The following is a 27,176-nucleotide window of genomic DNA, read 5'->3' on the forward strand; positions in this document are numbered from 1 at the left end:
TAAAACAGGAAGACGATAAGGGCCGTATTTGTTACACAGAACTGCCACTTTCTGGCATCTGTCTAGAGATCTCTTTTCTGTATGAAATTACATCGGAGAGCCCAGCCCAAATTCCAGCTTGGAAACTGATGCTCACCATGCCCTCTGGAGGCTCTGCCAATTTCTCAGAGTGAATGCCTCGTTTATAAACATGGCCACGCCTCCACCCTCGCAGGGACATTCTGGCATGGGGCACTGGGAAACAGAAGCCCTACGCCCGGCCCTTTGAGGTGGAGAAAACATGGGGCAAAGGGAAGAAAATGAGACCCGGGTGTGAGAACCTGGGGGTGACCCAGTAGGGTCAGACTCGCAGCGACTGGGCACTGCAGACAGTTATGGCCTGGGTGCAGGTGGAGGTGCAGCTCTGCCATCAGGGTAGCGCTTAGAAAGGTCCCAGACCAAGCTTCCCCGGAAAACATTCATGACCCCAGCTCTTCATTTAACTGCTTTAAAATTTCTTATATTTTTAGCCTCTTTCCCAAGGGGAGGAGGCTTCTATGAAATCAGACTTCCTTTTTGTTTTTGGCTTACCCCTCACACTTCAGGGAGCCACCTCTGTGATGAGTTTTACAAGCGCTACAGTTGCCCGCGGGGCCTACGACTGAGACCGCCAGACTTCTGCGTAAATTTGGTGGGGTAAGGATGAATTTGGCTTGCACGGTGATGTCTTTATTATTTTTTAAAAATTTTTGAGTTGATTATCAATGTCTAAAAATCACGAGAGTCTACATTAAGTCCAGATTTCTGGCTTCTCTTGGAAAAAGGTGACAATGTGGCAATGCTGGGCCTGCACCCCTGCAAGGCGGCATGTGGCTGGGATGAATAACAGCTGCCTCTTCAGCCAGGGTATGGCTCTCTGGTTTGCTACAGGCCCCTGGACTCTATGAAAGCGTCAGAGTTTTGGGGTCCTGCATACATTCTTCTTCCAAGCTCCTAGGGGGTCTATGGGGCTTCTTCATTCATCTCCCAACCCCAGCACCAGCCCCAGTGATTCCCCCAGGCCCTCAGCTGCAGCTGCATCAGCCGGCTGGTCCTGCTCTCCTCCCCTCTCACCTTCACCGAATAGGCCAACGAGATGGTGACGGCCAGAGGGAGCCCCTCGGGCACGGCGACCACCAGCACCGTCACGCCAATGATGAAGAACTTGACAAAGTACTGCACGTAGACGGGCGTGCACTCAGGCAGCCACGGCTTCTTGTTGACCACGAAGGTGTCCACAGTGAAGTAGAGCACCAGGATGATCACCGTAATGGCTGACATCACCAAGCCTGCAATGTGAGGGACACATGCTCGGGGGGTTCCAGGAAGTGGAGGCTGGGGGTGGTGTGGACCAAATCTTTGGCTGAAAGAGCTCCGGGTCAGGCTGACCCCAGCTCACCTCCCAGCTCTGCCACTCCTTGCTTTATGACCTGTGGCAAGTTCTTGAGACCTTGATCCTCACCGAGCCTCAGTCTCCTGCTCTGTACAATGGGGATGCATACTTCCTCCCCAGGATTTTGTAAGGCTCAAATGTGGTAATAGTGCATGCAAAGTGCCCAGCATAGTGCTCGACAATAGTATGTGCTCGACACATAGTAGGTGCTCAAGAGATGTGTGCCGAGTGACTGTGTGAATAAATGAGGAATGGTTTGCATTGAGCTTTCACACAATAATGATGTGAAGTTGGTATCATTTATTTATTCATTTATTCGACAAATACCTTTTGAGCACCTATGACACGCCAGGCACATCTTAGTTCCTAGTTTGGGAACTAGCGACACAGCAGTAAAGAAGACAAGAGTTCCTGCCCTTGAGGAGCAGACATTCTAGAGGAGGAGGAAGACAAGAAACAAAAAAACGAATACATGAACAAGACAGTTTCAGATATGGCGACACATGTGAAGAAAAAGGCCAGGATGATGTGATAGAAAGTGACATGGGGGACAGGGGTAGGGAGTGGTTACTTTAGCTAGGGTGGCCAGGGAAGGCTTCTTGGAGGAGGTGTTATTTGAGCAGACACCAGTCGCATGGTGACCTAGGGAAGAACATTCCATGTAGAGGAAACAGCAGGTGGCTTTTTTTTGGATGAGGAAACTGAGGCTCAGATAGGGGAAGTGACTTGCTTGCAGCCACAGGCAAGAGAAATGCTGTAACGGTAGGAACGCAGTTGGGGACCCATCCTGATCCCCTGGGGCTTCCTCTTTAGTTTAGCATGCCCATCCCCCATCTGCTACAGGTGCTACTGTAGGTGCTGCGGAGACTGCTCACACCCGCAGACTCTGACAGAGGAGGAGCCTGCTAAGGTGACTGGGTCCCCTTGTTGGGAAGTGCCTGGGAATGCACTCCCATCTTAACCTGATGGCCAACATCCAGTGGCTGATGTGTTAGTCCCAAAGCCCAGCCATCTGCTTTGAGGTAGGACAGACCCTAGAGTTCTGGGCAGCCATGGACTTTATCCTGAGGACAGTGGGAGTCACAGAGGAGGTTTCAGCAGAGGTGGGCAGGGATGGATTTGGGTTGCTCCAGAGCTCCCATGGGATCGGGAGAGGCTGGGAGTTCTCTGGAAATCTCAGCTGCCCCCGGCTTCTTCCCTAGCGTGGTCCTGTGCCCCTTGCAGGTCTCACCTGAGAGCACCCTGTCAACAGATCCCCTGCCTACCCATCTCAGGGAATTCAGCCAAAGAGAGAGGCAGAGATGGGCTGTGAACCCAGGAGTGCCTGACTGTGAACTCCATTCTCGGCAGGGCCGAGGTGCAGGAGGGAGAGGAGTGAGGACTTTGAAGGCCATGGGGTTGTTCTCATCGCTTAGTTCCCGGCCCTGTCAGTGCCATGTTTCCATGGAGTCTTCTGCCTGTGGCGGTGGCGATGGCGGGATAGAGGATAGAGGAAATCCCTGGGCCCATAGCTCTCCACCCCCACCTCCAGCTGCGGAGCCTCAGAGCCGGCTCCATCCCTGTCTGACAGTCGGAGGGGCTGGAAGCCAAGCTCCCAGCAGCCGGGAGCTGTCACCAGGCCCCCAAGTTTAAATATAGACAGCCAAGCCTGTAATCTGCTTCCCTTCCCCATGCCGTGGTGTCTATAATTAGAGCTGGGGAGACAGCCACAAAGGATCGAGCAGCCAGGTGGGAAGGCCTTGGCATTTGCTACCTCCTTACCCGGGAGGGGAAGCCTAGGCCATGCCAGAGGGTCGGGGGCTCACTTTGCAGCTGGGCCAGCAGGGCTGTCACCAGCCATCACCTGCAGTTACCACTTTAGTTGGGAGGCCCAGTTTGTTGTGCGGGGGCTCAGACCATGGGTTTCTCCCTGGGCTCTTGGCACTGTCCTTCAACCTCTTCAGTTTTTCCTCTGCACTGTGGCCAGGGTGGTCATGATAAAGCCCAAACCCATTCTTGTCTTCCTCTGCTCAAGTCTCTTCCATGGCTCCCACTGTCCTCAGGATAAAGTCTGTGTTGCTTGGAAATTCAGGCCCTGCACCCTCTCCAGCTGCTGCACCTGCCAAGTGCTAATGCTTTGTATGCAGTCTCCTTTAACTCCCACAGCAGTCTGTGAAGTGGGCACAACTATTATCCTCATTTTACAGATGAGGATACAGAGGCTCAGAGCTAGAAGTTACTTTCCCAAGTTCTCACAGCCATTGCCGGACAAGAAGGCAGGCCGTCTGCTACCAGAGCCTTGGATTTGCTCGAGCTTCACTCTTCTGTATCACTGGGTGCTAATGGAGTGCCTTCTGTACACAGGACTCAAACTGGGTGCCGTGGTAGAGAAAGGTGGGCTTCAGGCACTCATTCAAGCCCCCCACTTTGCAGATGAGGTAACTGAGGCCGAGCATGGGGCAGGGCTCTGCCTGGGGTCCCCCTGTGAGCCCTGTCCCCTGCCTCCCACCTGCTGCACTCACCCGCCTTCCCGATCTGCACAGCCAGCTTGGTGAGCTTGCCCTGCAGCACGGACTTCTCCTTCTTGTGCATGCTGGCCTTCTTCCTGTCGTCAGCATCGCCGCCCTCGGCACTCTTGAGGGGCTGCATCTCCATGGCGGCTGCCCCGTCCTGCTGTTTGGCTGCAGGGGGCAGATCACGCACGTGCATACACACAGACACATAGACACACATGCAGGTCAGCCCACAGGGTGGAGACGCTGGCACCCACCCCTGCCTGCCCAGGGTAGGTGCTGACTGCCTGGACTGAGCCCCGCATGGCTGGTACAGAAGTCCTGTGATGGGGGCCTGCCTCTTCCAGCCGGAGCTATGGATCCCAGTGGCACTCACTGCCTCAGACCTGGAATCTGGGACACAGCAGGGACTGATGCTGTTACCCTGGATCCCCCTCTCGGCCTGAACAAGCCCGTGAGTCCTACCCCAGGTGGTCCCTTGTCCTTTCCCACATTCAGACAAGACAGACAGGCTTGGGCTCTACCCAGCTGGTCCTTGGGAACTGTTGTGGGATATTAAGTAGCCACTAGACAGGAGGGACAAAAAAGGAGGCTTAGAACGTAAAAGAGGGCAGCCATGGGAGCCAAGTCACTATCCCAGTTGGCGTGGCCTCTTCATGCAGGATGGACGGGAGGGCCCGTGATCCTTTTGGACAGAGACTGAGCCAAACTCCCTACCCCTCAACCTCTAAGGATCTCAAAGTCTTCAGCTGAATGGGGCGCAGAGTTCAAAGGCTAGGGAGATGCTGGCCCGTGGGTATCCCCCTCCTCACCGGTGGACACCTCTTTATTTGGCCTGGTACCATGCAAATCACAGCTACACCCCCAAGGTCGTCAGACACCTGTAGGAGTGGATGTGTCTGCCTCTGGCCCTTGCCAGTCTCTGTCTCTGGTGTGACTGTCAGAGCCGGTGGGGAGGGGCCTCAGGGACGACAAACGCCGGTTAAAACAAAAGGGTTACCTTTGCTCTGGCTGGCGTCCACATTGCCATCCTGCATTTTACCTACACGACAAAGAATTTTAACAGACAACAGAGAACAGACAACACATGGTCGGTCATCACGAAGACGCAACAGGCCACAGACATTAATGTCACAGATGAAGGGAGGGCCGTGCTGACTGCATCCCTCTGTGTGGGGATGCGGGTTGGGGAGGGCCCTGAAGCAGGAGCAGGCCTGGCCGCACCTTAGCTGTGGGGCCTGCCAGCCGGGCAACTCTTGATTCTCTAGGGGACTCAGGAGGGAGGTTTCTGCTGGAATACTTTTGGCCTTGAGCGTGTTACAGATCAAAGGGCAGTATCAGAGGGTGCAGGGGACTAGAGTCTGCTGGAGGAGGCAGCAGAGAAGCACTCAGGCCCCCACACCAAGCTTTTTGTGACTGATTTGGTGTTTTCTGGGTTGAGAGAAGGCAAAGGGAAACTTGTTCAGTTACATCCTTTTCATTTTCCCATAAAAGAAAACATGCAGACGAGAGAGGGGAGAGGGGGAGAGGGGGAGAGAGAGAGAGAGAGAGAGAAAGAGAGAGAGAGAGAGAGAGAGAGAGAGGAGACAGTGTTTCTAGAATGGAGAGGAGTTTGGACAAGGCACTGAGGTCAATGTGTTCCTTAGTTTTGGCCTTCAAGAGGGATGATCTTTCTCCTTCACACTCTGAAGAGTGTGAAGCCACCCAAGGATGACCCCTTGCCCAGTGCCCCTGAGAGTGACCAGAACAAAGAGTGATCAGGGGTCCCCATGGTGGTATACGAGGGACCTCAAGTGTGGCCGGGTTCTTGGTGAAGTGCTCTGGTCCCCAATGGGGGTGCTGACCCCTTGGTAGGGGTATGGCTCAGGCTACAGCAGCAGGCTAAGTAGTGTCCGTGGGCACCCCCTTCCATACCAGGGCCTGGTGCTGCATCTGGCTGCCCCCCACCGACTCATCAGAGCTGCCTGGGAGGCCCCCACTCCAGCCTTGGCCAGGAGCTTGTGGGCTGGTGTGCAATGTGGGCAATGGAGGCCTCTGTCTCTTGCCTAGCACACCTGCCTTCGCCAGCACCCTCCCATCTACTGGGCCTGCATGCTCACCCAGAGCTCTGCCTGCTCTGCCAACAGGCCTCGCCCCCTTGGGAGGGGTCTGAGAAGGTTGGCCACCCTTGGATGATGGCTGCAATGGTGATTCTCACAGCTCACATTCCAGGACAGTCCACCATGTGCTGGGCACACACATAAGCTCTGAGATTCCATCTAATCCTCACCACAGCCTCACCTATGAAGGGTGTGCTTGTATTATACCCATTTATGGATGAGAAACTGAGGCTCAGAGAGGGAGATGAGCTGCTTGGGTCTCAATGGGTAAATGGAGAGCTGGCCCCAAAGTGCGTGCCTACTTCTGTCCTGCCATTGCTTCTCCAGAAGCTGCCGTCAGGGAGACCATGGACACCCCTCAGCCCCTCTGAGCCCAGGGGAAGGAAGTTGAGGTGGCACTGCTGGGACAGGGTTCCTGAAGTCTTCATTTCACCACCAACTAGCTGCTGGCTTTATATCTCCCGATCTCATCAAGCTTCCACTTTCATAAAACAGGATGAGACATTCACCTCCCAGAGTGCTCCAGTTACCTTCATAATAATCACTTGCATGGTTCAGCCTTTTGCAGTTTCAAAGGGCTTTTGCAAGTGTCATCTCTTGTCAGTCTTCCCAGTATCCCTGGAAGGTGGGGCAGGAGGGATTTTCATCACTCTCATTTTATAGATGGGGAAACTGAGGCCAAGGGAAGTTCAGAGGCAGCCTGCATTTAGGAGCATCCTCGGAATAACCCCATGGCTGCAGGATTAGTTCATCACTGTCACTGTGCCCACTTTCTGGGTGACTCAGAGGGGAGAAGTGGCTTCCCCGAACCTCGCCCAGCACTGTCTGTTCAAGGGTAAGTGCAGAACTGTCCCCATGGCCTCCCATGGCAAAGGATCAGTTGCCCATCCTGGGCTTTAAAGTGAAAGACCCCCTGTGTCTCTACTGTAAAATTCTTTCTACTGGATTAAAAAACACCAGAGAAAAAAGCTTTTTAGAGTAAGCAGGAATGAATAACAACAATTATTTTTATTTTCTTAAATAATTTTACTGACTGGGCTCAGGGGCACCAGGGGACTCCACTTCAATAGTTGGTTTTAGAAGGCTCAAAGGGGCCTTTATTTGCATTGCATATTATCAGATGCAATAGCCGGTGTGTGCACTCATTAAGCCCAGCTAGCAATTTCCTCTTTTATTTCCAGGGTGAACACGTGATCAGAAAAATAATCACCAATGCATATGCTGGAGGAAGGGAAGGATGTTCTGGGAGTGCTCAGGCACAGATGGCCTGGTTTCTCAGAAGCGAGGGACTTATTTGGGGCTCTCCTGGCCAAACTGGTGCTCGCCTGGCCCTGAACTATGGTGGAACAGCCAGCTTTGGCCCCATGTGGGATCTGGAGATGGGCTGTATTTCAGGAGAGCTAGGAATGGGGTCCAAGACTGAGCCCTCAGGTGGGGTCTCAGAGGCCCTTCTCTGTATCTGGAATCAGATGCACCTTTTCCAAATGGGTCTATTCTCTCTGTGCATCACAAAGGGCATGGGTGTGAAGTGCATGGATTGGGAGGATTCCTGGTAAGCTGACCTGATACACAAGCTCTGGGGAGAGAGACCACTACCTGGGAGACTTGGGAAATACCACTTCTCTTCCCTGTGCCTCCATTTTCTCCTCTGTGAAATGGGCTGATATCAACTAAGGTGATGTTTATGAAAGGCACTGGAAAATCACTGTGTAAACGTTGGGAGTTAGTAGTAATGTGTTATTATTATTGTTGCCCAGGCTGGAGTGCAGTGGCGTGATCTTGGTTCACTGCAACGTTGAACTCCTGGGCTCAAGCAATCCTCCTACTTCAGCTTCCTGAGTTGCTGGGAATATAGATGTGCGCCACTATACCCAGCTAATTAAATTTTTTTTTTTTTTGTAGAGATGTGGTCTCACTATGATGTCTAGGCTGGTCTCAAACTCTTGACCTCAAGTGATTCTCCTGCTTCGGCCTCCCAAAGTGTTGGGATTATAGGCACGAAGCACTGTGCCCAGCCCATGATGTATAATTTTTTTTTCTTTTTTGAGACAGAGTCTCACTCTGTCTCCTAGGCTGGAGTGCAGTGGCGTGATCTCAGCTCACTGCAACCTCCACTTCCTGGGTTCAAGCAATTCTCCTGCCTCATCCTCCTAAGTAGCTGGGATTACAGGTGCCCACTACCATGATCGGCTAATTTTTTTTTTTTTTTTGTATTTTCAGTAGAGACAGAGTTTCACCATGTTGCCCAGGCTGGTCTCCAACTCCTGACCTCAAGCAATCCACCTGCCTCGGCCTCCGAAAGTGCTAGGATTTCAGGCATGAGTCATTGCGCCTGGCCTCATGATGTATAATTAACTGTGATTATAACCATGATTACAGGTCATGTATTACATAGTGACACACTAGTAATGTAAAAGAAAAATAACTAAATAATAATGGCAATCATAATGCTTCCAAGATGAATGGACCATGCCCATTTTTCAGTTGGGGGCTTGGGGGAGCAGGGTCAAAGGGAAAAATTATCACCCTAATTTTTTTTTTTCCATATCCAAGTCATTGTGATCTGGCTCAGAGGAAGGAGGGGAAAGAACACTTAATTCTCTCTCAGTCGGCGAGGTTCCACCTTGTGCCTCTCCACCTGTAATGTGCTCTCACCTGGAGTCTGGAAAGCCTGTTAAAATGCAGATTCTCCTTCAGCTGGTCTGGGGTGGGGTCTGAGATTCTGCATTTCTTTTTTTTTTAATTTTTTAATTTTAATTTTAATTTTATTATTATTATACTTTAAGTTTTAGGGTACATGTGCACCCTAAAACTTAAAGTATAATAATAATAAAATAAAAAACTGAGATTCTGCATTTCTAAGGAGCTCCCAGGTGATGTGCAGGCTTTGGGTCCTGTGATCACATTTTGAATAGCAATGGCTTAGAGCATTATTTCCCAGAGTATATTATGGGGCAGACCAATTCCACAGGATTCAGCCAGGAAAGGTCTTGCAGTCAAATCAGCCTAGGAAACTCTGTGTGACTCTGTAACTCTCCGCTACACACCAGCATATTCAAGGCTCTGAGCAGTCCTGTAACCAGGACTAATTCTGTAACCAGGAAGAGATCAATTCAATCCAGTGGTTCTCAAACATCTTTGACCACAGAATCCTTTTCTTGGGGTAAAGACCTCTTAACATCCTTGTGAAACTTACAAGACACACTCCACTGGGAAATCCTGGATCAGGAGGAGAAGCACACACTTTAGAGCCAGCCAGGTCTGGGTTCTGGGTTCAAATCCCAGCTCTGCTACTTTCTAGCTCTGTGACCTTAGGCTAGTGTCTTGGTCTCCTTGAGCCTCAGTCTCCTCATCTCTAAAGTGGGGACAATAAAACCTGTATCATGGGGGTGTCATGAGGATTAAATGAAATGGTGAATATGAAATGCTTTCAGCAGTGCCTGGTATACAGTAGGTGGTCAAGAAACGAACGTTTCCTACAGTTTCTCTTGGGATATTTGGGGTTTTCTGCTGCAGTTTGGAAGTAAAGCTGCCCTTTTTTCTGAGACTGGCCAGCCTGGATGGGGTCTGTATGTTCACAAAGCTCAGCAGGCTCACTGCTGGGGTGAAGTGGGTGCCCCCTCTAGGTTCCTTCTCTCTCAGCCATGGGTTTGCCCACATGGGTTCTCCTTGTCACCCTCAGCCACCCCTCCCTGAGGCATGACACCCTACTCCCCAAGCTGTCGTCCTTCCTCCTCCTGTGCCTAAAATAGACCCACACCAGAATTAGTCCTTCTTGGCAAGGCACTGCTCGCAGAAGTGCCTTACTCAGCCCTGACACCTACTAGGTGCTTCCATCTTTGGTCACTTTGAATGCAGGTGCCTTGGGGAGAGGTCTAGGGCAGGGGATGGGAGGCTGCGGGGAACAAGTCTCCATGTTTTGCAGGAGTGGTGAGAAGTGAATGATATGATATAATGGATGAGAAACCCACAGCCCAGTGCCTGGTATGCAGAGACGGTGGGAAAAAGATTTTCCCCTGCCCTCAGCTCCTCTGGGGCAATGTTTTCATGATGGAGCCCTAATGGCTCTCAACTGTTCAGGAGTAGCCTGGGGGACTATTATGTCACCTTATTTGGGGATAGGGGTGGTATCTGAGTAAACAAAAGCCTTGTCTGTTGCTCTGAAGCCAGAAGGGGATAGAAATCCAAAATCTTCTAAAGGCTTTGGGGCAAGTGAATGGAATTCCTCCTTGCCTGTGTGTAAGGAGATTAAGATGCAGACCCCAGTACACAGTGGCAGCCCCTCTCTCCCACCCTCCACCCCTGTGACCCAGGACAAATGCTCCAGCACAGGCAACAGCAAGAAACACCAGTCCACATCCGAAGGACAGAACCAGGCCCGAGCCCAAGCGAACCCCCTGCCCGTTGGCTCCGTGAAAGAGAAGAGGAAAAACTATTTACTGGTGGCTCAGCCATGCTACAGGACAGGGCCAAGTAGCTGAATCCCGGCCTGGGTCCCCTTGCCTCGAGGAAATTTTAGAGTCGAGGACTAGAGCCTTTGCTGGGGACCCAGATGCCAGCTTCAGCCCAAGCCCTGATCCCAGGCCTTCTTCCCAAAGCCAGGGCCAGGAATACACTTAGGAGAGGGCCACGCCAGGTGGGACGCTCCTTCTTGGGAGCCAATCTGAAGCCAAAGTCTTGTCTCTTGTGTGGGCTCCATGGGGAGTCAAGGGCCCAACAGAAGCCAGCACGTTTTTGGCAGCTGTGAGGCTGACAGGTTGCAGAGCTGACTCCCCCGGCTGTGGCTCCTGTCTTAAGCGCCTGCCCCATGTGAGAAGGTGACTGTCCCAGCGGCCCATGCACATCCGAGATCTGTGCAGTCCAGAACAAGGAAAGAAAGCCCAGAGTTGGGGTGGGGGTGAGAGACGCCCATCCAACCACGACCAGGAGCTTGCCGTGGGAGACATACCATTGACTAGGCTGGCATTCGCACTATCTGCAGCATTTGAAGCTGCCGCACCGTCTGCTGCTGCAGGGGGGTGGGAGGGATGGAAAATGCAGTGTCACAATGGAGAAAAGCAACAACGACAAAGACATGAACCAACTTGCGGGGAGATAACATGACTCTATTCTTAAAAAAAAAATTATCCTTTGGAAACCAAGAAACTCAAATTTGGGGTGGGGGTGAAATGTTCCATAGAGATGCCGCAGAGGTTGAGGGGAGAAACTCAGACATGGAGGGTCTTTTGAATAAAGCATGGTGGATGACCAGGGTGGTTAGCTGGGATGGTGCTGGTCTGTGCTGAGGTCTGGACCCTGCTGGTCCAACCAGTCAAGAGAGTCCCCTGGAAGAGAGGGCTCCATGAAATGAGGAGATCTGGCTGCCCATTGGGGGCCAGGAGTGGAAAAATATTCACTGGGCAGTGCAGCGTGGGCACGGACCACTCAGAATGAGTATTCTCCACGACCACCATCTCTGTGCATCAGGGTGTTCTGGCAGAACATTTGCTAATGGTGATGACTTTGACTTAACTGGATTCATGCCCTTGATTCAGGCCATTGCCTCCTTCCTTAACCGGCATTCCAGAGACTGCTTTGGGAACTCTCATGTGAGATGCCCCCCAAATTTAAAAGGTGACATCAAGCATGTTGCATTTTGTATATGGGATGGAAAAGGCACTAGTGAATTTTTCTTAATTTAGAAATTAAAAGTGATATGAGATGGCTAAATTCACACCTTTTGCTCTTTCTTGGGGGTGGGGAATAGTGTTCTATGGGCAGGAAGAGGCCCCACTGGGTGAAGCACACTGTTGCGTGAGGGCATGGGCTCCCTGGGGGTGCTGGTGGGGAGAGCAGGGCCTGAGGGGAGGGTCCTATGATGGTGAGCAAGCTTTGCATGCTGGTACGCAGGGCTAAGGGTGGTGTAGAGATGGGGGTGGTACCACTTGGCATTGGCTGGTAGGGTGAGGCACTGTAAGGGCAAGAGGGTGGAGTGGGGTGTTGGCTTGTCCCACAGGGCTGGCATCACATGAGGGCACAAAGGAGGGTCTGGGGGGTGGAGCCACCCGCAGGCATGTGGCCTCCTCCAGCTGTGTGCTGGTGGTCTAGGGGCAGGGCCCAATGACCAAAGCCTGCTGCTATTTCTAAAAGCCCATCTACCCTGAGGGTGTCTTACTGTACCTGGTAGCTGAAGGCCATCCCCCTTCTTCACACCTGTGTGATGATTTTTGAGACATGTTAATGAAGGAGAAGCACACAGCCTCATCTGCCCATGCGCGCACACACACACACAAACACACATGTGCATTCACACATGGCCATACACCTAGGGTCATCCTGAAATGGGGACATGTGGTGGGCTCTAAGCAATGTTCCTAGTGGAGGTGATGGGATGGGAGGGCAAAGGGGGCCCAGCTGAGGCCATGCTGCTCATGGTGGCCTGAGATGCTGGACTGCTCCCCCAGGCTTCCTCTGCCACATCCCTTCCACACTCCCCATCTTCTTTCTACATGAGGCTATTTTTCTGACATCTCCATCTCACAGGAGTGCAGGTGCATGCTCAGCGAAGGACCCTGAACTGTGCTTCTGGGGCAGTTGACAGTTGTCTTCCTACTGCCATTTAAAAACCACAGATCTGGCCCTACTAGCATTTTAAAAACCACAGATCTGGCCCATAGAAGAGTCTGGGGGTGTCTTCCCCTCACTCAAGCCTCAGTGAGGGGAAGACAACGAGTACAGGCTGCTGCATCCTGCCTACCTGCTCAGATCTGCCTAACTGCTGTCATTGTGGAATAGGGCTCAGCCATCCTACCACAGATTCAAACTCAGCATGTGCACACTCTCCTTATGTCCTCGGGGACTCTTAGTCAGGACTCTTTCCTCAGTTTCAGCCTCAGCACCCCTTTACTCTCTCCAGCCTTCTAATTTCCCAGAACACAGCTCAGCCCCATTGTCCTGCTGGAGGGGCCACCATAATCTTAGGGGACCCCCTAGAAAATGGGTTTTGCCTTCAGGAACAAGTAATCTTCAGTCTCGACCTAAGCTCTGTGCCTGATTGGCCTCTGAGAGCTGGAGGGAGCAGGGCTGCCCCTAAAACTCAGTGGGGGAGGCATCTGTCCTCTCATTTCCCTTCTGGGGTTCTAGAAGTTCTGAATATCACAGATCCTCCCCTTGTGCTTGAGGAAGGAGAAAAAAGACTGAAAATGTGAAAGGGGGGCTATCTTTGAGATCAAGTGCGGTGACAGGTAAGGAGTCAGCTGTGCTGGGACCAGAAGCCTGGGCCTTTGGATTTGGGCCTGGCCTGAAGAGACTTGAGCTTTTTGTGTGAGCATCTTTCCCTCTGTTCTGAGAGACAGTTTTAGCCTGGGTGGTCAGCCCGCTGCACTGAGGAGAGCCCAGTGAATAAGGAATCTTATTTTCAAGGAGGAGGAAGAACCAGAACTCAGACAAGATGGTAGGTCTGGGAGCACTGGAGAGTAAACTCATAATGGTTGATTTGGAGCCATGCATCTGGCTGCCTTTCCCAGGATCTCCTCTGCCCATGTCTTGGATGAATCTATGCTGGGTGGATTTTCAGTTCTGCTCAGTGGAGTTGACAATATTGGAAGGAATATGCTTGGGTGGGGATTTCTACTCAATACTGGAGTGATCATGGGACCAATTGATGCTGGCTGTTTCCACCACTTGAGGCTGGAGACTCAACAACATGGTCAGCATCCTTGGCCTGGCCCGGAGGGGAAGGAGGGGCCTCCATGACATGATTGGACAAGACAGAGACTGGGACAAGACCTGGAGATGGAACAGACAGAGCCTACCTGGCCCATGCAGGCCTTAAGGATGCAGGAGGTGGCTGTCAGCACAGGGTGCAGACATAGAAGGCACTCAATAACTATTTTGTTGAGTGAACAAATAAACAAAAAAAAATGTGGCCTTAAGAGCTCCTCTCCTGGTCTGCAAGGGGATTAGGCTTACCTTTTTTGTCTTTCTTCTCTTCCTCTTCACCACCAGCCCCCAGGAGGGTAAAGATGATGCCAGTCTGAGAGTTCACACCCACAGCAGTCACCAACATCCGTCCTGAGCCCTCCATCACGTGGGTCCCTGGGAAAGGGGACAAAAGCCAAGTTACCATTGCACGGTTGAAGCCCTCTCCCCAAAAGAGTGAAAAAATGTGGTCTCAGTCAGCTCCTGGCTCTTTGCCTGCAGAGGTCATGGGGCATCACCTATGGTTAAGATTCACACTGTGTGTGTGGTGGGCTCTTTCAAGATGCTTTCACCTCAGGACAGTGCTGGGGTGGAAACACTGCTACCTATCAGTTCTCAGGTACCCCAAACATCTCCAGGCCCACCACCTACTACCTGCCCTGGAGGGTCACTTCCTCCTTCTGTCTCCTTCTCCCCACTCCTCTACCACCCTTACAGATGTAGACATCAAACTCCAGGAGTGTTATCAGTGTCCATGATGCCACTACACACATTACAAAAATCGCAGATTTTTTCATATCACTTTACAGCTATTGCAGCATTGTTGGTGCTCATCTCTATTTTATAAATAAAGTGGTTATGCAACTGCTTGCTAGATCTTGTTATTCAGTGTTCTAATAAAGCACACTCATTACTATACCCCCTTTTTTTTTCTACTTTATGCCAATATAATTGGTTTCCTTTGTGACCTCAGTGGGATCTTGTGGGACCTCATGCATTTCATTTTATGCATTTCAAGGCTTTATTTGGAGTAGGTGTGGCACATGATGACACCACACTACTCCAAGGGTCTATGCTGCAAGAAAGGTTAAGAACCACTTTCCTAGAACTTTCGATTTCTCAAACTGGGTTCCAAAGGACCCTGAAATTCTTTCCAGGGGCTGGAAGGTTGGCTATGGTGGGTGAAGGAGGCCTTTGGTCAGGATGGCTCTACTTTTATTTGTTTTATTTTTGGGGCTTCAGTGTCAGCTATCGTTTCATGAGAGAGCCTTGTTGCTGCTTGCAGGCAGCCTCTCCACCATGCAGGCTCAGAGAGCAACTTGTCCAACAGCAAGCAAGGGCTTCAGAGGGAGGATAAGCTGCAGAGAGGGGAGAAATGTGGTCTATACACTCAATGGAATATTATTCAGCCTTAAAGAGAAAGAAACTTGAACACAGGCTACAACATGGATGAATCTTGAGGATACTGCAGTAAGTAAGTGAGCCAGCCAGCCACAAAAGGACCATAAATACTATATGATTCCACCTGCATGAGGTCCCCAGAGTCATCAGCTTCAGAGATAGAAAGTAGAATGGTGGGTGCCGGGGCTGGGGAAGGGAAATGAAAGTTAGTGTTTAATGGGTGCAGAGCTTCAGTTTGGGAAGATGAAAAGAGTTCTGTGGATGGATGGTGGTGATGGTTGCACAAAAACGTGAAAGTGCTTAATGCCATTGAACTGTACACTTACAAGTGGTTAAAATGGTAAATTCTATGTTATGTGTATTTTACTATTAATATAATTTTAAAAATTAGAAAAAAAAAGCCCCCTGAAGCCATGGCCTCACTGGGGAAGCAAAGGTCACCCCACGAGGACAGCTGGGACCCAGTCTGGGAAGTAGACAGCAGCTATGCCCACCCAGTTCTAGCAGCGAGGGAATGCGGCACTGCTGGTCCTTTGTCCTTTGATTGGTGCTAGAAGAATCTGGATGCTGGAAGGTTGGCTCTCCAGGCACACATTTTTTTTTTCCTGTTTTTATTTTTTTGCTACTCTGGGTAGAAAGCTGTATACCATACAGGACACACTACCATCTCAGATGGGGGAGTAAGAATTCCACCCTGGCCTGGCTGGACAGTGTCACAGAGGCCTTGACAGCCATGACAGTGACTCTCCGACATGCCATGCCTTGCTTCTGGAACTCACTTCTGCTTTTCAGAGTTCTCCTTTCTGTCCCCTCGAGACTAGGTGCCACTTCTTCCTGTTTTCAGCATAACTTATCTCTCACTGTGTTTTGGTTTGCTTCAGATTTGAAGTCTATGTCAGGAAACTCATTAGAATTGTATCTAAAATAAGGGTTGAGGGGTTCTGAGTCAGACCTAAAGAGCTTTCCTTAAGCAAGGAATCTGTTTTCACTTTTTAAGTGGCATCACCCACCTTGTCCCTTTCCTTGTAGGATCTGAGTGATATCCCGATGTTGTGTGTGTGTGTGCCTGTGTGTGTGTGCATGCATGCTTTTCTGTGTGTGTGTGTGTGTGCGTGCAACAATCTAGCTTCTTGGTCTCTAGGGTCTCAGGATCTCAAAGTGCTTTACAGAGAGACAGACACTCTCCAATGATTCCTTTCAGGCACGTAAATGCCAGCCTCTCCATGCACAGATGCAGAAACCAAGTCATGAAGGCTCACAGAGGGGGTGTGCAGAACCCAGATTCTCAGATGGCAAGCTCTTTGGCCATTCCCAGGACAGTAGGACAGTGCTTTTTTTTCCCCCTTGGCAGGGCACAGTGGGGACCACAGAATGAGCTCAGACATTGGCTCTAGGCTGAGCAGCCCAGGCCTGGTGACTTCTCATCACAGGCAGACCCTGGAGCACCCCACCCTGCTCTGTCACCCTGCTGAGGGCCAGTAACAGGGCCTTGTTCATTATAATAACTTGCTGACAAGATGCCTCCGTGGGCACCAGCTCGGCTTGTTAGGGTGCTAGGAGGAGGGGTTGTTACATATCAGCATTAGACAGATAAGAAACTGGGGTCTCATGGTGGGTATCACTGGAGACTCTTCAAAGGAGAGGAAGGAACACTACGCTGCATTCATAGGGCACAGAAAGCAGTAACAGCCACCCAAGCTGACCTCTGTAGAACACCTACTGTGTGCAGGGCACATGCTGCCCTCCACGCTCAATGATCTCATCTAGTCCCCAAACTGGAGGAAACTGAGGCTCAGAGTGGAGGGGTGGCCTGCCGAGTCACTCTGCAGGTGAGGGGCAGAGCCTGGACTTGAACTCTCTGCTGTTCCTGAGCCTGTTGTCTTTGTTACCTTCCACTTAGCCTCCAGGGGCAAGGCCCTCACATTCTGCTCTGAGACACATCAGTAGAAAGGTTCATTGGAAATGAAGGCATTGGTTCTCTGGCTTAGGTGGCAACCAAGAGGCTGCTCCCCACCTCCCAACCCAAGACAGGATGGAAAAAGATGCAGGGGGCCAATTTCCACCCAAGATAATCAGACTCCCAAATCACCTTCTAATCTAATCACTCCCATCGCAGCAGGGAGCTGGCAGCTCTACACCCACATCCGGAGGCAGGGAGGTGGCAGGACGCCAGGGAGGGGCTTAGGCATACTGCGCTCCCCACCCAGCCCTGGAGATGCCCCAGGGTGTCCTCCAGAGCCGAGCAATAGCCAGGGCAGGGGAGACGGGGCATCTACAATCCCCAGTCCTCCCTCCCTCTGTCCTCCGGTATCCCAAGCCTCTGCTCTTACCTGTCTCCCTCCAGCTCCAATCCCCTCTTCGAGGGTTTGGAGGGCTCCCTGAGGTCCAAACCACTCAGTCAGTGTCCCCTGGATGAGACCTCAGCCTTCTTGGGCCCTGGACACTGAGTCCTGTCTCGTGGCCTCTGCCTTTGGAGGGTGCACAGTTCACTGGGCCTTGGTGTCCACCTCCCTGGCCTTTGCTCACAGTGATCACCTGAATGCCATTCCCTCACCTCTTGCTCAAAACCTCCTCCACAGGATGAATGCCCTTCTCCTTGGGTAGCCCTCCTGACTCCCACTAGGGGACTTCATCTGTCTCCTCTGAATCACCTGAAGTCTCCTCTGGGGGTGCTTCCAGGCCTGGCTCCTCAACCTGACCATAAGCCCCTTAAAGGCAGTGTCTGAGTGGGAGTGTCCTCTGGGCCTCCCCTGCACAGCCTGGTTTGGAGCTGCAACTCCAGCACAATTTTTTGTACTATTTTGAACTTTCCAGGGTGGGTATGTATTACATTTATAATTGGGAATACCAATGCCCCTAATAAATCATCTTTATGTTTTGCAGAGGGTCCCATTCATCCCAGCTGTGCCCCCTCCTCCCACACCTCACTGGGCTGTGCCCTGTCCTCTCCCAGGCCCTCCTGCCAGGGGAAGACTCCAAAGGACTGGGGCATTCCCTAGACCGTTCCCCTTCAGCTCCACGAGTCCCCTGCAGAGGGCAATGCTTAACAGCATGGCAGAAGCAATTAATGGCAGAGCAACAGACATCCAAGTCAAAGTGCAGTGGCCTAAACCTCTCAAAGGACGACCACAGGGGCAGAGGTGGGAACCTCTTGCGGATGGAGGCCCTGATAGGGCCTTGTGGGACCTCACTGTCCACAGTCCCTTGGGCAGCACTCTGTAGCCCCCACCTCCTCTAACTGCCCACAGAGCCCTTCAGAATACAAGCACAGGGAGGGGTAGAGAGAGAGCCCTGGACCCAGAAGAGGGCATCTGGGACCTGGTGTCTAATTCTGATTGCTATGTGACCTTGGGGCCAGCCCCTCTCCTCTCTGGACCTCAGTTTTGTCATCTGTAGAGTGGGGAGGGAGCTGGCTTAGGCCCCATATCTCAGCAATAGTGTCTTGACACTGTTCCAGGGAGACCAGCCTAGGGCATGTCCTGGGTAGGGTGGACAGCTACATCTCGGGAAGAAGAGGGTGTGGAGAGGCCGGCAGAGGCCCGTGTGGACAGAATGACCAGATGGCGCCCCCTTCCCCCAGCTCCACAGTCCTTTACTTGACGGACAGACATGGTGGGGTGTCAACTCCATGCCAGGCTCTCGGGCCTGAGAGAGGGCCCCCTGTGGTCCCTGCCCTCCAGGAGCTCACAGTCTAGCTGGGGTCAAGGAGAGCAGATAGGCACACAGATCCAGAGCAATGCAAGACAAAACCAAGCCAAGGACATGGCAGGCCGGAGGGGACACAGCCAGGCAAAGGTTGGAGGTGGTCCAGTGTGATGGTAGCGGGCGGGCCGGGCCAAAGCTCAGCGCCCACGAAGGGAGAAGGTGCCTGAGTGGAGGGTGACAGAGCGGAGTCTTTGCTTGGTGTTCAATAGGAAGCCGCTGAGAGTATTTTTGGGTGGAGGGGGAGGAAGGAAGAGAATATCTTTTGAGCATTCATGATGTGCCAAGTTCCATCTGAGCCACTTTTCGCTCAGCTGTCACAGTCTGTGAGGTGGTCAGCCTCACCCCATTTCACAGATAGGGCAGCAGCTCAGGGGGTCATCTCTGCATTCAGCCCAGGAAGGCAGAGCTGGGATGGGAGCTGGTCTGTGGCTCCAATCTTGTGCTTTTTCCACCTTGTGGACAAAGTTGGTGGGAGAGCTGTCTGGGGCAGCCCCGAGGAGAGAAAGGGGGGCCAGAGCGTGGTGGGGAGCTGCCAGCTATCCCTTGAGTGGGAGGAAATGGGAGCCCAGGCTCAGGGAACACTGTGGTTTCCGTGGATGGTACTGTCTGTCCTGTCCTGCCCAAGCTTCTGTCCCTGTCCTGGTCCTGTGGAGGGGATGTTCCTTGGTCTCTGACCTGGCAGCAGAGAGTGGCCAGGACCTTCCCAGCTGCAGGCTCAAAGCCCATCCTGGCCTTGGGCCTGTCTTGAACAGTAGGAGGTGGCTTTCCCTTGCCCTGAGCTGGTCCAGATGGTGGCAGTCTCGGAGTCAAAGCCTTCTGCGGTGGCTTGTGGGGTATGCTGAGCCATAGGTAGCAGAACTGGGAAGCCTCCTTTTACAAAATGGGGTTTCTGAGCCCAGATAAGGCGAATCACTGAAGTTGCAGAGGGTGTAGGACAGTAGGGGCTGGACCTAGGGTTCCTTGATCTCTTGGGTGTGACCTTTTAGGCCTCTCCCTGGATAGGGAGGGGGAGAGGTCATGTCTTCTAAAAGGGTTCCTTCAGTGGGGAGAGGCTGTGAAGAAGGGATGGAGGCTATTTCCGGGGGCTATTATCTGCCTCCAGGCACAAGCACTAAACAAAGCCAATATGACTCCCAGCCCAGACACAGTCCTTCCATTATTATTGTTATTAATGCAGTTAATAACACACGCTCACAGATCACAAGGCAGTAGGCAAAGTGTCCCCCTCACAACAGCCCTGTGAGGTAGGTTTTGGCACAAGTTCAATCCCCAGCCCCTCCACCCACCACTTTCTGGCTCAGAGAGCTTGAGTGATGGCCCAGGGTCACACAGCTGTGAGTGGTGGAGCCGGGACTTGAACCCGTGCTCTATCCACTACACCCCGCTGCCTCTCATGGAGAAGAGGCAGGGTAGTGTAATGGAGAGAGTGCGGGCCGAGTAGCAGACTGGGCCTTCTGCAGTCACGGTGTCGTCCTAGGCTCCCTGGAGGCGGTGGCAGTGGTGGCAGGTCCGGCTCTCCCATGCCTGGCCTTCTGCTTGGTGGGGTGGGCAGCAGGCACTGGGATGTGGGCAGAGTCCCAAGAGGGTTTACCGATGTCCTGCATGACCTCATGCTGTTAGTGCTCTGGCTGGCAGGGGGAAGGGAGGAGGGTGTGTCGGGGTCTCGCAGGGGTTGAGCCATTGGGCCTGCTGGAGCCAGGCCTTGCTGTGTTTTGAAGACAGCCCTGCCATCCTGGCCCCCTGGCTCCAGCCCCTTCCACTGCCACATTGATGGCATCTAGTCTAGTCCTGCATTTCCCAGTGGAAGTTACTACAAGGAGGCAGGCTCCTGCATGGGGGCTACAGGAAGAGCCCAGAGCTGGGGTACGGCTCCCGCCCTGCCTCTGCCCTCTGTGGGGCCTTACACTTCTGTTCTGGGTCTCAGTTTCCCCAGCTGCAAATTGGGATAGGACCAGGGTCCTCTAGGGATCACTGAATCCCCTGAAATGCTGCAAGATCAGCAGTCTGGGCATCTGTTCCTTATAAGAGGGGTCACTGCTTTAGTGGAACTCTCACGGAAGTTCATGACCTAGGAGGGTTTAAAAAACACTGGCTTTCCATGAAGACAATGAAAAGATGAGGCGCTGCTCCATGCAGGAGACCAAAGAGGCAGGACATCCAAGTGGCATGCAGGACCCCACATGGATCCTGGCCTGGAGAACGCTGCAGGCACAACTGGCAGAATGTGAATATGGATGGCACAGCAGGTAACAGTACCGAATCAATGTCAAGTTTCCTGAATTGATGGCTGTGTTGTGGTTATGCATGAGAATACCCTTGCTCTTGGGAGACACACCTGCAGTGTCTAGCAGGAGAAGGCCATCACATCTGCATGATGAGGAGGAGAGTGAGATTTGTCAGAGAACAAAAACGGCAAAAGGTTAGCAACAGCCGAATCAGAGTGAAGGGCATGCCCGTATTCTTTGTGCCATCCTTGCAACTTTTCTGAAAGTTTGAAATTATCTTAAAATACAAAGCTAAAAAATAGGCCTAGGTCAGAGTTTGCACTCTAGGTCCCACCCATATGTGGCTTGACCCATAGGGACCTTAAAATATGGGAATTTCTTGCCAATACTTAAACATTGAGAGCTGGTACAGGGAAATCTGGATTTCTCGCTCCTCTTGCAAAGAGAACACTGAGGTCAGATTGGGCTGGCGCTTCTGCAGGCAGCAACAGGAAGCAGCTGTGGTTTGGGTTTGGCACCTGTGCTCTCCCTACCTGGCCCTGCAGACATATAAGTTTGCAATTTCTGAATATTTTTACTCTGTCCCGTTTGAAGATACACCAGACATGGGCTTGTGTCTGCCTGTCCGTCCCTGGAGGGTAGGAAGGTAGGGGAAACCTGCCTGGTTTTGGTGATCTCCTTGGTGCCCTGAGTGTTGAGGTCATTTGAGTCTTTCTGAAGGCTGGTCTGCCCTCACTTGTCAGATGGGGAAACTGAGGTTCTGAGGGGCAGAGGCCACAGTGGGAGCTGTTGGAGGGCTGGAACCTGGGCATTCTGCCTCCAAATGCCACGTTCCTTCCACACCATACAGCACCTCACAACCGCAGGGTTTGTTTGCAAAGGACAGTCACACGTGTGCATGCCTGTGGTCCCCACAACAGCCCTGTGGGGCAGGCAGTGGAGGCCTCACCAGCTTCCCCATTGCACTGACACAGACACAGAGGCTCAGAGAGGTGAAGGGACCTGTCCAGGGTCACAGGCCAAGCATGGTTGGACCAACTGACCAGAACGGAGTGTTTCCTGCCCTCTTCTAAGCTGAAACAGTGCATGAGATGACAATAGGGCTTTCTCAACCACCATAAGGACACCACAAATGCCCCCAGCCTGGTCTCTCTGTGTTGTTCCTCAAGGATCATCAGACTGGAAGGCCCAGCAAGGCCTCCCCACTGATGTAAAGGGCCCATGGTGTCTGGTTGTGCACAAAAATGAGCATCCAAATGGCTGTTATGCAGGGAGTTCAGAACACTGGGGAAGAAACTAATCAGGGAACACCCCCTGGGGGAGGCAGACTGCTGCAGGCTGAAGGTAGGGAGGAGTTGGATGATGAAGAGGAATGGGGTAGCCCAGAGAGGTGGGAAAGGGGAGACATTTGAGATGAAGGATGAGAGGGCGAAATGGACATTTCTGGAGGTTCCAGATTTCAACACAACCTCATGAGCTGGGGCTATAATCAAAAAGGGGGAGAAGCTTGTTGGGGGTCCCTGGCTAAGGAGTAGAGTTGGGATTGGAACCCAGTCTGTTTCACCCCCAAGTCTAGGCCTCACCCAAGGAATGGGGAAGGGAACCAACTCATGTTGAGCCTCCCTGTGCAGCACTGTGCTAGGGGATCCACTTACATCATATCATGAATGACATTCCTATTGTCCTCCCAGGGAAATGGGCTCAGAGAAGGGAAGCCATGTGCCTGAGGCCACACAGCAAGTTCGCTTGAGAGCTCAGGTCCTGTTCAGCTCAGCCTGACACTCTGCTCAGCTTCTCCCCACTGACTCTGGAGGACGGAGCCTAAGGTCTGCAGGGCCCAGGGGTGAGCTGGGCACAACCTCCTGAGAGCTTCCAGTTCAGAGCTCCCGGCTGCTCAGACCTGCGTGGGCAAGAGGATTGTTGCAGAAATGACACTACATGGTAGTGTCATCTGCATGTGGCCAAGGACAGCAGGGCCTATAAAAGTGAGACCAGTGAGATCCGGTTGGGTGGTGGGATGGTCGACAAATTTTGTTCTTCATTTTATTTGAGATGGTTTGTGCAGCGCAAAACTCAAACACCATGACGAGGCTGTGTCTGTTTGGGTCAAGCACAAAGTGGAGTGTCACAGGCTAAAAGTGGGTCCCAGGTGGTCAGGGGGTGACTGCCACAGGGCAGCGGTGGTCAGGGTAGCCTTCATGGAGGAGGTGAGGCTTGAGCGGATGGAAAAAAGTTAAGTGGGCAAAGAGGAAGAAATAAGACTGGGAAGAGAGGACAGCCTCAGCAGAGACAGATTGAAGGGAGCAAGACAAGGTGGATCAGTAGATGGTGGAGGCAGAGTGGGAGACAGGGCATGGTGAATGTACTCTCAGGGCTGGGAGGGGCGCTGAATGCGGTGCCCATTCTGTAGGTCACTCTCCAACATCCCCACCTGCAGCCTGTCTACATCCTGCTCATAGACAGTCGGTGACAGGGAACTCACTATCTTACAGGCAGCCTCTTTTGTCTGATAATGGTCCCAACTGCTACAGAATTCTCTTTCCAATTATACTGCTTTCTATGGAGCCAGCTATGCCCCTTTATCAGTTTCTCCCTATGAGTTTGAGCTGAGCCACACTCCCTTGCCCTGCTGACTCCCACGCAATTGCATTTCTGATGCCAGGGCTTCAGGCTTGCCAAGGAGCTTCACTTTCTTCCATCTGGTTCATCCTGTGTCCTGTGATCATCTTTCTGGATCCTGACACTTGCTTTCTTTTTGCCACTCCCTTGTGCTTGTGGGCTCTGAGAGACTGATGGGAACACTTTGCACATTGCAACAGGATAGAGCTCCAGGGAAGGCCACTAGAAACCGTCCACCAGATTACCAGCGACCCAAGAACCAGCACGAACCCACTGAGATCTCCAGGTTCCCGCATGCCCCTCTCCTTCCTGCCCACGAGGACATCCTGGAGACCTTGGCTGATGTCTCCTGACATCTAGACGCCCCAGGCCTCTTCCATCAACCCAGGCTTCCAGCCAGATGGAGACCAAGGCCGCGGGTTCAACTTGGGCTCAGAGGGCCTGTAGTGGCTTTTTGCAGTCACCCCTTTCTCATCTCAGTGCTCACAGGCCACCATTCCAAGATGACTGGGAATCCTGCCAAAACCAATGCTGACCCCAGCAGCCCAGGCTTCACGGGACTCACTGGGATCCCTGCTGAGACAGGGAATGCCTTCTGTCTGTCCCCAGTCCCCTTGTCCTTCCCCACTAAGGGGTGAGCTCCCTTCTGAGTCTCCAAGGGCCTGCAGGCCTCAGCTCTCCTGGAGGATCTCTTGGCCTCCTGGGACTTCTGGCCTCCCTGGAGACACACCGGCCTCTCCAAGTTTTGAGGCTTCTTGACAGAGAGTTGGCACACACAGCCAGAGAGCTCCCCAAGCTCCCCAAAGCACCTCCTCACTCTCCCCTTATGCTTCTCGTCCTGAAATCTCCTGCTCCCATCCTCCGCCTTCAGCATCGTCTTATTTTTGGCACCTCTGTTCCCTCTGAGCCCTCCTGCCCCTGCTCCGAGACCCGGCCACCCTATGACTCACTCCAGGCTGGCTGGTTGGCTTCCCATCCGTCTCTGCCCGTTGTGTCTTTTCCAGGGTCTCTCTGCACCTGTGCCCTCCTCCTTGGCTGGTTTGTGATGCTGTCAGGCCAGTGATTCTGAACATTCTCTCTCCAGCTTCCTGCCAGCATCCTCCCCTTTTCCCTCTTCCCCAAACTGTCTGAAGTTTCCATCTTCTTAGGCCCATGCCTGCCCCGGGCTTCCACATATCCAGAGGACATACCTGGCCACTGCCCCCAAGGATGCTCTGTCTGTCAACCACTTCATCCCAGAGGGCAGGACAAGGGCCACAGGGCTGTAACAATTTATTGAACTCTCATGTGGCCCTATGTTCTAAGAGGTCATTTGGGGCATTCCACGGTCTCTCAGTGAGACCCTGGGGGCTTTGCACTTGCTATCTCTCTGCCTGGAATACTTTTTTCTTCTCACTGTTCTGATTTTAGGTCAAATGCAACCTTTTCAGACAGGGCTTCCCTGATGAACTCAGATTCCTGTGCCTTTCCTGCAGGTCTCTATATCTAACTACAATGGTGGAACATCTTCATCTGACTTACCATTATCTGAAGTTACCTTGCATATTTGCTTGCTTATTCCTTTATTGGTTCTCTCCTTTACTAAATTCTAAGCTCCAGGACAGCAGGGACCTTGTTTGTTTCCTTAACCAGTGGCACACAGTATGTGCTTAACAATTGTTGGTTGAATAAATGCTGGATAAATAAATGTCCCCACCTCTATTCTCACTCCTACCATCCTGTCCTGCAGACCCGTTTGTATTTCCAGGACATTCCACACTCCTTCAGACCTCTGTGCCTTTGTACGTGGTTCCCTCTGCTAGGAGGGCCCGTTCTCTACAATTGGACTTGGAAAGCTCCTATTCATCCTTCAAAACCCAGCTCAACGCCACCTCCTCCAGGGAGCTCTGCTCCTTCCTTGGCTTTCTCACAACACCTTCCTCACACGTCTACTGTGGGATTAGCTGTTGGTAGGCCTGAATCCCCGAGGCCATTCAGGCTAGGGGCTCCCATGGGCAGGGGCTGGGCCTGAATCACTGGTGGGTTGGGGGTGGAGATAGTCCCAGCACTTGGCCTGAGCACCCAGAGTAGCTTTGCAGAGGGTGTTTGCTGAGCACTGCTGGACAATAAGGCCTTTTGGGCGTCCCTGTGAACAGGGGCCTCACCTGGCTAGTGTCTCACCCCTGCAGGGTTTCCCCACCTCTTCTCTGCCCCTGTAGCTGAGTGAGCTTGTAAAAATGTAAACATGATCAGCTCACTGCTTAAAACCGTTTCAGAGAATCCTCATCACACCGGGAGTAATTTCCAAACGCTGACCATGGCCCATGAGGCCTGACCTCTGGCCTCTCCACTCTCTCTATGTCACTGCAGCCTCCAGCCGGTCCTGCTTCTGGGCTTTTGCCCCTGCTGTTTCCTCTGCCTGGTGTGTTCTTCCTAGATAGTCACAAGGCCAGCTCCTCCTCATCACCCACACTCAGTACACCTTGTGCCCTGTTTGTTTTCTTCACACACTTCTCCGCTCAGGAATTTTCACATCGCCTCCCTGCTCCTCACTCTGCCACAAGCTCCTCAGGGCTGGGCCTTCCCTGCCTCACTCACTGCTGCAGCCTTAGTGCCGGGCCCAGTACCTGGCACACAGCTGGTGGCCAGAATGCTTACCACCTGACTGATTCTTTCTCATCTCTAATGAGAGTGGGCTTCGGTGTTCAGCTTTTTAGTAAACCAAGTCACTAGAAGGCCAATGCCATGAGGGCAGGAATGCTTTGTCTATTTTATTCGCCGCAGTCTCCCCAGGGCTGGGGTTGCTGAGTGCACAGTAGGCTCAATGTGTGTTTGTGAGGGAAAAGGAAGGGAGTTCTCACTTGGGGCTGAGCTGGCTGGAGATACCAGAGCCAAGGATCAAAGTCTCTGAGTCCCTTCAGCCTCATGAAGGGGACACACAGGCATCCCCTGTGCATGGTGACGGGAATGGGCCCAACATCAGGCTGAAGCTCACCTGACAGCAGCATGGGGTCCTTGTCCACGGACTTGCGCACCTGGTCAGACTCTCCAGTTAGGGAGCTTTCATCAATCTTGAGGTCATTGCCCTGGATGAAGAGGCCGTCGGCAGGGAGGAGGTCACCTGGCAAGAGGAAGGGCAGGGGAGTCAGCAGGCTCTCAGGTGACTAGAAGGCTGGAACATTCCCTTAAAGGTGCGATCACCAGGGAAGGTTTGCCATCAGGGACAGAATGCCTAGAGCTCCCAGGGTGTAGGAACCAAGATGGTGCCCATAGAAGGCCCATGTACAGCTCAAGACTGGAGCTAAGGTACACAGCACAAGGCCTGGAGGGCTGAGGTTGGGGCCCTGCAACCCTCGCTCAAGTGGGCATGTACTTTACAAAGTGTTTCTCTTGACCTCGCCTGAACTTGCAGTGCAGGTCTCCCGACAATTCGTTCTGCTTTAGTCTCAGTTATGGTTTAGGGGAAATATTTTGGAAGGAACCAGTCTCTCTTGGCTAGGTTTAGACCCCAACCAAGTCACATCGTCAAGGGGATGTGTGCCTTTTAGGGCAGAGTGAGGAGGGG

At 52.4% G+C, this 27,176-nt stretch overlaps 1 protein-coding gene and 1 non-coding gene across 14 annotated transcripts in view; both read right to left on the minus strand.

The window, feature by feature from the left end:
• The window catches only part of ATP2B2 (ATPase plasma membrane Ca2+ transporting 2), a 385,217-nt gene that overhangs the window by 51,309 nt on the left and 306,732 nt on the right, over positions 1 to 27,176 (minus strand). For 7 of the 13 annotated variants that reach the window (XM_004033609.5, XM_055383610.2, XM_031009126.3 and 4 more), the window contains 7 exons: positions 26,607 to 26,732; positions 13,953 to 14,078; positions 12,162 to 12,194; positions 10,951 to 11,010; positions 4,904 to 4,945; positions 3,913 to 4,071; positions 1,093 to 1,307 (listed from right to left, as the gene is read on the minus strand). In XM_004033609.5, coding sequence (XP_004033657.1) covers positions 1,093 to 1,307; positions 3,913 to 4,071; positions 4,904 to 4,945; positions 10,951 to 11,010; positions 12,162 to 12,194; positions 13,953 to 14,078; positions 26,607 to 26,732 — 761 coding nt within the window. The remainder of the gene's footprint in view (positions 1 to 1,092; positions 1,308 to 3,912; positions 4,072 to 4,903; positions 4,946 to 10,950; positions 11,011 to 12,161; positions 12,195 to 13,952; positions 14,079 to 26,606; positions 26,733 to 27,176) is intronic. The other 6 variants (XM_031009131.3, XM_031009134.3, XM_004033608.5 and 3 more) reach the window with 3 other exon arrangements.
• On the minus strand, positions 20,139 to 20,248 carry MIR885 (microRNA mir-885). The gene has a single exon (NR_106327.1). It is a non-coding gene; the product is annotated as a microRNA mir-885 (primary transcript).

Source organism: Gorilla gorilla, chromosome 2, assembly GCF_029281585.2.
Source record: "Gorilla gorilla gorilla isolate KB3781 chromosome 2, NHGRI_mGorGor1-v2.1_pri, whole genome shotgun sequence".
Taxonomy (NCBI): Eukaryota; Metazoa; Chordata; class Mammalia; order Primates; family Hominidae; genus Gorilla; species Gorilla gorilla.